At 38.9% G+C, this 13,819-nt stretch overlaps 1 protein-coding gene across 2 annotated transcripts in view; it reads right to left on the bottom strand.

Annotated features, from left to right (window-relative positions):
* Nucleotides 1-13,819, bottom strand: part of LOC124158047 — a 47,711-nt gene that overhangs the window by 2,561 nt on the left and 31,331 nt on the right. For both annotated transcript variants that reach the window (XM_046533209.1, XM_046533208.1), the window contains exons 10-12: nucleotides 5,744-5,895; nucleotides 5,379-5,625; nucleotides 3,638-3,791 (exon numbers count right to left, since the gene is read on the bottom strand). In XM_046533209.1, coding sequence (XP_046389165.1) covers nucleotides 3,638-3,791; nucleotides 5,379-5,625; nucleotides 5,744-5,895 — 553 coding nt within the window. The remainder of the gene's footprint in view (nucleotides 1-3,637; nucleotides 3,792-5,378; nucleotides 5,626-5,743; nucleotides 5,896-13,819) is intronic.

The raw sequence follows: 13,819 nt of genomic DNA, 5'->3' as shown, positions 1-13,819 counted from the left end.
CATACATATATCATGAATAATTTGTTAATACCTTAAACATACAAATTTAATTTTTTAAAGACAGAAGATATTGTACAGCAAGACTCTGCACTGTTACCCTTAATTGACAAGCTGTTAAGGTTTCAGCTAATCAAAGAAAAACAATTAAAAAAGCCATAGGTGATCTCTACCACCTCAAGGTCAACTGGGAAATGAAAAAACTCCAAAGGCCACATCGAGGGGACCTTGTCGTAGGTACAAACAAAACACTGTGTTGGTATGCTGGAACAGGAATATTCTCAGCAGTGACCAACCCCAACAGCCTCTCCACCGGAAACCCTTCACAGCCACTCATTCAACTCTGAAGGAACCTTCGCAAGGAATTGTGGGGGTCCTCGCTAAGGCTGCTTCGGTTGATTAATCAGACACACAATCACTCGCTCAAGTTCGCACCCTTTCCAGCACATCAACATAGTGTTTTGTTTGCACGTGCGACAAGGTCCCCTCGTAACGGCCATTGGAGTTTTTTCATTTCCCAGTTCAATCACAAAAGCCCTTAGTGCTCCAATGAGTAAGGTCGATAAATTCAATAACCACCGGTATATATAACCAAGTGTATAACTTTCAGAATTATATTTAAGAATTTATTAGTTTATCTAAAGATATTTTTGTTAAGTTATTTGATGCTGCATGAAGGTGGCCTTCTTGAAGATCTGGAAAGTCAGGGAATGTCATTGTGCCCAGAAAGTCATTTGGAAGAAAATTGGGAAACCCTGGGAATTTTTGAAATGGTCTTTTTCCTCTGCTTTGAGAGCAAAATAAAAAATACAAGCAAAGCCAAAATGCAAAAGGGACACTTTGTGACAACGAACCGTCAGAATAACAAACTAGGTCAGACCCAAGTCAGTTTTAATACATAGAGCGTGCCCATTGAGGAGGAAAGAGAGGAAAGGACCAAAGCTAGACCAATGCTCGTTCAAAACCAGTAAACAAGCCGTGAATTGACTGCAAAGATGAACCATCGAAACCATCCTATATCTAGATGAATGTAAATTTCCAAATGAATACAAACACACATAAGAATGCAAACTGCAAGATAAAACCCAAATGGCACAATTAATGGGAATGGCAAGATGAATGCAAATCCCCAGATGTACAGTTTGGCATCTTAAGAGTTCCTCTGGGCATTCACTGTTTGCAAATATGTACTCAAGGCAATACGTATAGAGGGGGATGGAAGAAAACAAACGGTGGGGGGGGGCTCAATGGTCTATGCTAGATTGCAGCCATGGCAGACTTGAATATACATCTACGTAATATCCTGCAAGCCGCCTAAAAGGCGTGTGGCAGGGGGTGTTAGGGCACCAGCCGTTTACAAATAAAAAGGAAGTGCCCAAAGGAAATTACGACTAGCATTTCTTAAAATCCTTTATGGTTCGGGGGAAAAACAAATTCCCATATCTATCTGTTCGGCAAAATATCTCTCTTAATTTATCGCTTCTGTCTGACCTGGAAATATAGTGCTGCTCTAATATTATGTTCTCCGTGTCGCTCTTAAAGATATCCATTCTCAATTGTTCAAACAATCTAAGCCTAGTGTGCAGCCTCCGAGTCTCCAGCGGCTCCCAGCCTAATTCACTTAACATCTGGGTAATGCTGTCTGTACACCCGTAGCCGTTTTTGACGAACCAAGCAGCCTTCCTTTGTATTTTGTTGAGTTCACGGATAAAGTCTTTCTGCACCAGATCCCATACGCTCGCTGCATATTCAAGGTGCGGTCGGATGAGAGCGAAATAGCACTTTCTTTTACTTTCTCATCCGAAAATCTTCCCACAATACGCTTGACGAATCTTTTCATGGCTATGCCACAAATATTTCTTATATGTGTTCCCGACAATAGGTTCGAGGTTATTGTAACTCCTAGGTACTTCACTTCGTCCATTGCCTTTATGTTAATACCATTCACAACATAAACATGCTTAAAATTGGATGAACTCTGCAAAAAATGTACCGACATGCATTTGCTCAGATTAAGGTCTAGTCCCCACTCTTGGCTCCACAAATACAAGTTGTTTAAACCCGATGATAGAATTGCATAGCCAGAGTGATCACTAATTTCACGAAAGATGACAGCATCATCAGCAAATAAACATATTTTACTGCTAATTCAGGAGCAGAGGTCATTAATGCATACATATAATGAACAAAGGGGGGCCAATTACGCTTTCTTGTGGAACACCTGATGTCACTTTAACTATATCAGAGCTGATTCTGTCAAGAACTACTCTTTGTTTACGATCACTGAGAAAGTCGCGTATCCAGTTTACCATTGCTTCGTTTAATTCGCACGACTGTAATATATTAAAAAGTTTATTGCAAGGTACTGTGTCAGAAGCTTTCTTAAAATCTAAAAATAATGCATCAACTTGTCTTTTAAATTCCCCAGATTTGAGAATGTAGGGAAGAAAGAGCGCACGCTCTGTTTAGTATGATCTACCTTTTCGGAATCCGTGTTAACAGCCAAGGAGGAAGTTACAACTGTCCAAGAAAGTCATGATATTGCTAACAAGGATATACTCAAGTGTCTTGCCAATAATTCATGTTAATGAAATTGGATGATAGCTGCCTGGGTCATGTCTGTTTCCCTTTTTGAATATCGGTATAACGCTTGCAACTTTCCAGTCTAGTGGTAACTTTGCTTCAGATAGTGACTTCTTGAATATCATCTCTCAGTAAGGTGCGATCTGAGGAGCAAACTCCTTGAGGATATTCCCTCCGGACCCGGAGATTTACTATTCTTAATCGATTGTAGTTGTTTAGTTATCCAATCGCGTTATATAGAGATTTCTTCCATCTATATATGTACAGATTTCTTCCTGGATGGTCAGCTTTATTACCACCATCACCACGATAACTTGCTCAGACAGTTACAGGTTATTTTTTACCCATCTCTATTGCAAACAAAAGGTTAATTTATTGCACAACCTATGGCATTAAAACTAAGAGCATTTTTAATGGAGTATAGTATGTTCCCCACTTTTTTGAGAAATTCTTGAAGAAAGAAACACATATAATACACAGAAATTTACAGTAACATGTTCGATGCCATTGCTAGACCTCTACTTCTGCACTACACATCATGAAAGTAGGGTCCACCCAAGAAATAGAACAAGTTACCATAATTTTCCAGACATTTCACACTTTTTCCAGCAAAAATTTGTCACAAAAGTCAGATTTAATGCATATCATTTTCACCACAAGGATCTAGCGAGTAACCGTATATGATTTATGCATGGATGCAAACATATTTTCAAATTATAAATTTTTAGTACTGTTGTTAAGATTTGACACTTTATAAACAAATCTAAGTTTCCAAGACGAGCGACCAATAGTTTGCACTGAATGGCCCTCAGGTCATTCATTCATTCATGGGCCTCCTTTGCCCTTGGACAATGCCCTCCCAGAGAGCTGGACAGCGGATGACCAAAATATAGACAAATGCTATCCTATGCAAATTATAAATTGGAATGTAATAAATATGAAAATTCCCATACTATGTTCGTACAAATTAGTGTGTGTCTTACAGAGGGAGCATATAGATAATAAACACAGAAAATTGAAGTGCACAGCAAAGGACCAACAAAGTTGGATGAATTACCTGTTAGGAAGCAAGAGCTTTTGTGCCAATTGAAACTCCTGCTTCAGATGAGCATATGCTTCTTGAGGAATATTCAGGTCCAGAAATGTTTCTCCAATCCAAAGGGTGATGTCAAGCAGCAAAACTTGAGCAGAGATGAACAGAGACAAGGATCCTGCACGAGAGGCAAGACAGTCAAAAGGGAGGAACCAGCTCATTGGTTTCAAATTTTCACACATCAAGATCACAACACATAAGCAGCATTGCGGACCAAATAACGTTCCATCATGAATGTCATTAAATCATAATTTTAGGCAGATCACATGCAGTAAGTTGGCAGACAGTCACCAAAATTTTATATGAAAAAATAGTATTGAGGACCATGGAATCAAATATGTAGAAGTCAAAACCAACCAACCAAACAAAATCATCTGAGTGTTTGTTATTGAATGTGTCGACTTAACAACTTGAAAGTGAAGTATTATAAAGATGTAGTACTCTAGAGAAATAAGAAATAACATCATCTTCAGTGGAGCAATTGATCATCAATCAAAACTTAACGAGTATCTCACAGCAAGAAAAGACTATTCCCTATGAATACTCTGCCCTGCAGTGCCCCACCCAGTTGGTGGAATGGTGCGTCCAGAATGCACCAACTGCTGTGTATGGCTCCTACGATAGCCACATTAGAGCTAAATGGGAGGGCGGAATAACACCCAATTATGGAATCAAAGCAGACTTTGTAACCTAACCAGCCGGCGTACCCATGTGGGCAGGTAGCAGCCATATCCTGGTAGTGTGTGAGGCAGTTCATCAGTCATTTGCATGAGACTTGCAGCCTGATTTCTTCCCTGACCCACATCATCCTCTGCAAATTTAAGTTGTTGGGGTTGAATTATTACAGCAGGGTTTCACCCACCTGCAGATCCAAAGCATTACCACATTTCTGGGGCACACTTGTTGTACCCAATATAATGGCACATTAACTTTCAAAACCAGTAGGGTCAATAAATGTTCAGGGAAAATTACAAAGTCATTACTCCCATCACTATTCCTGATCACTTTCTGGGTAAAATCTTTCTTAGCAGCATCTTTGGCATCCTTTCCATTCATGAGATACATATGTAGTTGTTTTGAGGCACCAAAGGGAAGGAGAGGGAGAACACAGGCTAAACTTACCCAAATATGATTAAAATGATTCTAGATTATTCAAAATCCCAAACATTGCACTTAATCAACTTTCCCATTCAAACTTGTTGGTAATAAGCTACATTATGTCCTTGTAAAAGCTTATATGGCATTGCAAAGTACATGATTTCTGATACATTACACAGTACTTCTTCACAATTTCAATGACTTCTGAGGTCTTTTGATAAGTCTACTCTCTCAAAACTGGTTGGCATGGGAGGAAGAATAGCGCAAATGGCTTTAGTTAACAATTTCCATAGGCAACTTTGAAATTTGTTACATGCCTGCATTGAATTACAAAAACCCCCGTCTATTCTCCACCAATTGTTTCGAAGGGGTTCCTTGGCAGACCTGGCCTATTGGCGAGTTGTCCGATACATGCTTCAGGCACCATTTTGGGTCCAATTGTTCAGTTTGTGCCACGAAAATAAATTGGTGAATTAATACAAAGTTTTTTTATTTAATTATTTTCATTTACTGAGTTTGTTTGTTTTAAATATTGAAATGAACTTCCATAAAGTTGAGCCTGAGACTATAGAGATTAAAAGAAAGTCCACCATATAGAGCTACGTACCTGAGTCCTTCCAACTTGCAAGTAACCTTACTAATGTTCCCAAAGCATTTGTGGCAAAATCATAGCGAGTACAACCCAGAGGAACTAATGCTTTGGAAACTTCAGATCTATAAAAATCTTCAGCAGACATCAGACAATACATAGCCAGAAGGAACTCTGCATGGGCATAGATGATTATGTTCCAAATGCCTGAGCCAGAGAGCGTGTTCTTAAAAATTTTTTCCAAGATGGTCAAGCCAGCAGAATACTAAAATAAAAAAAAAAACTCAAATCACTATTGCATGAGTTGCTAGAGCATATTAAATGAGAAAGTAATTCCAATTTTATTTCTGCCATAATCTACAACACATTTGCTAAGGGCTCACCTCACATACAGCAAGATACTGCCAGCATTTTCCCAGTGAATAGGTGTACAAGAGAGGAGAATCATCAGGGAGTTTGGCTGCAATGCTGTCAGCACGAGGCAAGAGTGAACTGCTCGGTGAAACGGCACCCTTTCGCATCAGATTTGACACTCCTGTCAATCAACACACAACCATAGGATTTTACTGACATAGCTAAGTCCAGTTAAGAACATATACATGCATATAACATTCCAATCTAGAGAAGGAAGGACTTAAGAAATCAGCATGTATTTTAATCTTGCATACTAATGCTTACTGATCACAGTAAAATTGCCGATAAAAATGTTCACAAAATATATTATTATCCAGAAACAAACAAGGTTATGTCACATGTACTCTTCACATCAGACAAGGTTGTAACACCAAGTTTAAGTGATGATTCATCGCAAGAAAGTTAATTTTTTAATAAAAATGATACATCACATAGTATAACATGAACTAAAACAATAAACACTAATATGACAATGTGACAATAAAAACTAAAAGTAAATAACTATCATTGAATAAAAGCATGATGGAGTGATAAAATCTGGATAAACATCAACACAAAGATTTTATGTTAGCCAAAATGAACAATTTGAAAGCAACTATTCTCCGTTCATAATATCATTGCAGGTGAGCTGGTGAGGTGAAAGCTAGTGGGTGTGAGGGGGGGGGGTAAGTTTCTCGAGACATGACTTTCTCTTTGCAAATCGGCAAACAGTAGGCATGGCCTCAAGTCATTCGCTCTCAGACCTCCGTCGAGTGAACATTGTGAATCTGCTCGTGGAGCAGTGTTGCCAAACCGAGGACATTCTCCTCGTACACATCAACGGTGCCTCATTCAGCGTGGTAGCTGACAATGTCATGGGCTTCTGAGAAAGGATTATCCTCAATGCCTTTCAAATGAGTAGGTATATAGTCTCGGTGACGTGGCCAAAATCCCTGTAGCCACCCATGACTCACACGCAGGGTGGCTGTGTGCTTTTGACAGTGATAACTTGGTTCCTCCTCTCGTTCTCTCGAAACTGCCCCCACCCCATTAGAGAGAGTGCCTGCCCTCTCACTAAAGCTCACCCACAACCATCAAGTGACTGGAATGCATATAAGCAGGGGGCCAAGCCAGAAATATGTGTACCTTCAAACAATTTCACAACCAGTATTGTTGTATACATATATGGTTCAGAAGTATGGGCACTTAAAGAGGACCAAATGAAAAGATAGTTACAGAAAAAACTACTTAAGAGAATTTATGGCCCAATCTAGGAAAACAGAGAGTAAGGAAAAATGGGTGGATAACTTAAGGGTCTAATACCTAGGGGCCTAGAAATAAGGAGATCAGAAGGAAAAAGTTCGACGTGGGCACATTCAAATAAATGGAGATGGTCGGGTCTTTCTCAAGGTCTATTGCTTCCATTTGTGCCCTTTTTATTCCCCAACCATCTCCATTTATTTGGATGTGCCCCACCCATAACGTCAGAAATAAAAAGGGCTCAAATGGAAGCAATAGACCTTGAGAAAGGCCTGGGTTCCATAGAGGAGAGCATATGAGAGTAGAGGGGAGAAGAGGATGGTAGAGGTGCAGAAAAGGAGGTTGATGGTTATCTTCTATATTATTTCAACTGTATAGATACCTTTTTCTCAACTTATACACAACCAAACTCTACAAATGAGGTACCAAAATGCACAGAATTTATCAGAGAACATGCAACGGCATATCTTACTTCCTACATATTGCTATTGTTTCCTAAAATTGGTTTTTAAATAATTAAAAAAAAACAAAAAAAACAAAAACCGGTAAATATTCCTGACGTTAACGGTGCACAAACTGATACATTTGTTCACTTGCAACAATATCTTGCATTCTTTAAATAACTTTCATCAAAATGCGGCTGATTCCACATTCAAGTCTCCTGTTGATTCGTAAGTATGAGTCATCATGTGCGTTTAACAGAGGATAGTGTAATTACTTCCAATGTTGTGTTTAAAGAGATCCTCTGACCTCAGTTTGTACATGAACATTCCAAATTAACAATGAAAACACTTTGTTACTTCCACAAAATACACAGTTTCTATTTATTACCGGTTTCGGCTGTTACACCATTTTCAAATACAAAAAATATATGGAAGGGGCAGGTATATATATAGTGGTTGTTGATTTGGGGGTGGGGGGAAAAAGTTTTGAAATCAAGCTGGGATTGGTAATTCGTGGAAAGGAATAGGGGGGGGGGACACAGTTTGTCAGGTGGGTTGTTGGGGTGGAGGATTTGGGAGGGTGATGAGTAATAAGGGGGATGGGTTGGGAAAGGTTATGTCGTTGACAAGGTTTTCATTTATAACTATTTCTCGTATTTCCAAGGCATCCATCCTCCTTCCTTTACCAGTAAAATGGAGTATTTCAGGGTCGAAACTACTTCCGTGCCCCATTTCCAGGAGATGCCGGGCGAAAGCTGACGTGTCGTCCTTGTTTTTCCAACATGCCCTGTGTTCCTTTGCCCTGGTGTTGAAGTCTCGTCCCGTTTGGCCGATGTAGCATGAATCACAATCATTACATTTTAATTTATAAATGCCAGATTTTAATGTTGGTTCTTTTGATTTAATGAACATTCCAAATAAATTTGTACATAAGACCCTGCCTTTTTTTCTACATTTTAAAATTAGAAATGCGCCTATCCCTCTGTGGACCTGCATTGAAAAGAGCGGGGGGAGCACGCTCGTCCTCCTCTATATGCACTCCTCATCCCTCCTAAAAATAACTGTAATTTGTGTTGCCAACGCGGTAATTACGAGTGAGCGAGTAACACATTTGAATAAACCTTCCAGAAAAAATTTTCCATAAGCCAAGGGTTCTCAATATCAGATAGAGGCATTCACATGGTAAGGTTTCTTCCTCTCTCATCGGAACAAGATAAGATGGGAAGAGAAATCCAAAGGGCAATAGGAAATACAGTGGAAACCACACATGACCATGTTTAGGGGGCCACAGGTTGACTTCATGAACTTTGTTATGTGCACTCTGGTGAACTGAATTGAACTTCAAATCAAGCTTATTGCAATATCGCAGCAATTATTTTAAAACTTGGCACATGAAAGGAAAAAAAAATATCTGAAAGCATTCAGGTAATGAGCTACCATCCAAATTGATCGAGACAACAGCTTCCGTATTTCTCCGAATATAATCCCCCTCTGAGTCCCCTCCCCCCCCCCCCTAATTTTGAGGCTTCAATTTCGGGAAAAGTAAAAAAAAAATGCATTTGAATATAGTCCCCCCCTTTACTTTTACATTGGGCATTTTTGGGAAGAAAGGGGGGACTATATTCAGACATATACGGTACTTCCTCCATTTCAGAGCTTGCCACCTACACCAACTTACCAATTCCTCACCAGAGATGCTCAATTGTCATTGCAATTCAACTGTCTTTAACATCAGTTAATATAATAGCAAACATAGAATGGTCATATCGTTGTCTCAAACAGATTTATTCATGAAATCGTCTGTTTTCATATGGAAATTTTCACTCTATTGCAGAGTGTGAGTTAGGACAAGCCATGTGTTTCCGCTTGGGTAAGTTTTCCATTACAATCCTGATGAAATCATGGTCAAACCTTGAGGGAGAATGCTGGATTATCCTAAATGGGCAATATACATAAATCAGTTTCACATTGCTTTCGTTAAATAATACAAGATGATTAATACCTATTGACACCAATCTCAGCTGACAGAAATAATTAAAGCTCTTTTGGCCAAGCACACAAACAAACATCTCAAAATATGTATAGGCAATTGGTACTATCCAAGATAAATATTTTTAAGATTGATGAGCTAACCACAGTAACACAGCCACACACAGCACTAGATGCTTGCTAGCTGGGTTTGCTTTCTGGCTCTTGAAAACTGTGTGTGGCAGCTGAGTTCATGCAGAGCACCCTCTTTCTATTTTTCCATTGGTTCATTCCCACCAATTTGCCTGAGTCAGTACCATCACCCCACCTTCATTCCTGAGAGAAGATACCCCTCATTCAAGATGTGCAAGTTCAGCATGTAATATTACAGGTGTCTACATACGTACATATTCATCTGTGATTGGCTAACAATGTCTTCCGTTCTCAATGCCAGCAAAAATAAAAAAGTACAATTGGGAAGTGCACTAATTTTTTTTAATTGCTGAATTTGAAAGTTTAGCCTAAAAAAGAAACATAAGTATAGTCACTTTTATTTCCCGCATCTGGGGTATGCACTTTAAAACGTTTTGAAAGTCGGAAAATTTCATGTTGCGCTGAAATACAGTGCCTCCATCTTGATTGAGATGTGACGTCACAAGGCAGTAGTCACCAGTGGAGTATCGCTGTATTCCGTCGCCTTCTTTAGCGCGGCGAGAGTTTCCGGGAATCGGTGGAGTTTGCTTCCTAAAAATGTCGTCTAGTACCGAAAACATGAATTCAAAATAGAATTATAAATGATTTTTTGTTCCAAATTTCATCTCGACGTCGAAACAAATGCCTGGAGAAGATATTCATTCCCGTGCCTTAAGCACAAGCTATACGGAATAAATGGTTCAAGGCTGCTCCTGACTCTTACTTATAAATGATATTCTGTTTTGAAGATCATTTGAAGGTATTGTAAGATCAAATTGAAATTTATATTATAATAATGTACTTAATAGGTACCTCAGTCACATCAGAAAGTGTGTTGAGTCAAAATATAGCATCTTCCGCGTAGACCTACGTAATTTATAAACTGAAAGTAGTTTGGTTAAAGAATTATGACGCGACTGTTATTTTTCACGACCGGGCAAAATGCGTACTTTGCCCATGATATGTGCATATATGATGACAAACGATTTTTGTTAAAGTTAATCTTTATTTGTTGAAATTAGTACATTTATAGGTGATACAGATATAAAGGTACCTATGTTGCATTTGAGCATTTTTTACAACAATTTCTAATTTAAATGATCGTGCGACGGGAATCCTGCGTTGTTAGCGCAATAGGACGAATCATTGCTTTTCTCTTGAAGGAACTCCAATCAGAATCACTTGTGAACGTGATTCCCAGTGCTATAAGGTTTCCTTTACAGGTCCGTAACTGCTCATCATTATTACCCACTCTTAGATGATACCTACTAGGTACCCACTCTTTCAACGGGTAAATGTTTTCAATTATCTACTCCAGTCAACTACGAGTGCAAAAATAATCTCAAACGCCGTGACGACGCAACACATCTACGCTCGTTTACTCAACTGAGCATCGTAATGATTTCCTACGTCTCACTCCCGTGTCACGATGACCCGTTCGTGAGTCGTTTCCGAGCTACCATGAAGATTCATCCCCAGATAGTGATCATTCAAATTTAATGGTGGCCAGAAATCGACAATGGAGCGAAAGTGGCGCCGCTCGATTTGTTGCAAGACTTTTGCAAATGATAGTACATGGCAGGTCGCGCAGCGTAATTTGTACTCCACTGGTGACGGGTTCATCTTGCTGATCTAAAAAATTAGCTATAATACCTCGAACTTTGAAAACTCGCAATATAGGCAGTCAAAGTACATTGTAGGAATACACGAGACCATTCTAGCCCAGAATGTACGCACAATGTTGAAATCCTTGGTTTTCAAAGATTGACGTATTTTATTCGCCAGCGCGCCCAGTCCAGGGTTATCAACTTTTATTTCATCCTATCTGTTAATTGAAATTATATTTCGGAATGGTTCTTATAGCACTGCTACTGAGGCAAACTGGTAGGTACTGAGTAAGTAAACTCCCTTTGGAGTAATGTGAATTACAAGTGTTCGAGATTTATGGCATTATATATTCGCTTTATGTTCTTATTAATTATGTCTGTACGCATATTGTTGCTTGCCGCGAGCCTTTAATGGCATGTGCTCTTGCAAGAGAGGTTTTCATTTTTAATGTGGAAGTTGGTCATTATAAGCAAAGAAAAAATGAACATTTTAGCGCACACCAACCCTTGTAGTCATCGTATCTCTGCGTTTGTAATGACACTGCTAAAATACCTAAACGCCATTATGATGATAAAAAAATTGTCTCGTGTCAATGATTGCTGCAATTATAATTAATGATAAACTTGACGCCGTATGATCACAATGAAGACAACAAAAAATACTGCCATGACGCAATCTTGAACCCTGTTCCTTAGGGTAGGAGTATTTCCTTGAAATCTTACACGCTACCACTACCCCAATTGACCAATTGGGTTACGAGGGATATTTTGGATTTATATATATGACTTGTGAAAAGTAACGCATGAAAATTAATTAATTACAGCCTAACTAAGGCCCTAATTGAAAAAGATGGAGCAAGGTACGTGGTCTCCCTTGTTAGCCTTAACGTCTCGCATTTCTATGGAGCGTTGAACCTGTCCTCCTTTTTCAAAAATTCAGTGACCATAAATACATCAAAGTTTGGTATACCATTTATAAATCGTTGGAATTTTCCTTCTCCCAACCAAGATTATCTTTTCTTGAACCCATCCTGGACAGCGAACCATTGCAACAACCAGCCAGCACGGAAATAAGGCTAACATCCCATGATTCTAGTTGCGAAGGGCGAACGTTCTGGCCAGCGTAAATACATACGCAACGAATAAGTCTTGCAGCAAACGTCTGAAATAGGTTTATTCGTTTGACTCGGTTCTTACAAAAAAAGTTTTGGCATGATAAACGGCATTGTGCCAAAATATACCCAGCGAAAAATAAATACCATCATCTATTTATTAAAGATTCAATGTGCTATTCGCACTACTCTTTGCAAACTTGAAGTTGACACGTAAATTAATATTAATATATTACGCAATGATGAAGTCATTTACTCAAAAGAGAAGCAGCCACATATATATTCAAAAGATATTTTATGACAGCAAAAAACGGATTCCCTCAAATTCAGTAATTTTTCAATGCAATAATAGTGGTAGAACTAAACGGCGTAGAAGCTGCCTTCTGCTACTGCCTTGTGACATCACGGCCAATATTCAACATGGACACCCGTTTTAGCGGCCTTCGAATTTTTCCATATTTCGGACGGTCGTCTCGAATCAAGGATTCACTATTAGGATTTAAACTGTGGTTTTCCGACATTATGTTATTCTGAACTCTAATTTAAAAAATGTGTTTGGTGCATTTGAAACACTAGTGTACTTCCCTATTTCAGAGGAAATTGCTATCATTGGCAGTGAAGATGAAAATTCTTATCGATGTAGGCCATAATCCTAAACTTTCATGTGGACATACTTAAACACCAAAATGAGGCACGTTTACCTGGAACCCAAGTTTCAACCAAGCAATTTCTATTTTCACAGCAATTTTGATGTGCACTATTCTTTTGTCATATTTCTGCAAAAAAGTCCCTTCAAACATTTTACAACTACATACATCCATGCTCTTAATTGTCATGGACTTATAATTTTTGACTCATTTAAAAGCTTGATCTTTGCTACAGGCATTAAGAACCTGTACATTAGACTTAATTAATGGGACATTTCGAGGTTCGTATTAATGAACTTTGAACAGACCTTCCTTTTTCATAAACATCGAAAAAATATGGCAAATTTTAAGAACTTATCATATATGTACTTTGTATTTTCACACATTTTTAAGTTTTTAGGACGATTACGGGCCCTGCCAGCAAATTAGCAAATTTTTCATCGTGTGTGTCGACCCTCTACGCCCTGAGATTCACTCCAAAAGCCAGAATTAAATTATAGAGAGAGACACTAAGAGGCGGGGGAGCGGGATACATGCGCTGAGTGAGGGTGGAGTGAAGCAGATCAGAGGCTCCCAGATGTCACTACTGCATGAGTCCTGTCAAATAGCCCCTGCAGTCACCTCTGCCAGTCAAATGGCACGAAGGTGGATCTTTCAAATATCAACTACACACCATGTCGGAGTGCAAGCATTCCATGGTGACAAGGAAGAGGAAAGGGAATTTCTGGACACATTAGCTTAGGAAAACATAAATTATTTGTTTGTGTAAAGCCTTTAAATTGTTAAGCAGTATGAGGATACGAAGTAGACAGTCTGAGGAGTAATAATTCAAAATCA

Source organism: Ischnura elegans, chromosome 4 (genome assembly GCF_921293095.1).
Source record: "Ischnura elegans chromosome 4, ioIscEleg1.1, whole genome shotgun sequence".
Classification (NCBI taxonomy): Eukaryota; Metazoa; Arthropoda; class Insecta; order Odonata; family Coenagrionidae; genus Ischnura; species Ischnura elegans.
Note: the sequence above shows the minus strand (reverse complement) of the source record. Positions and strands in the feature narration are given on the sequence as shown.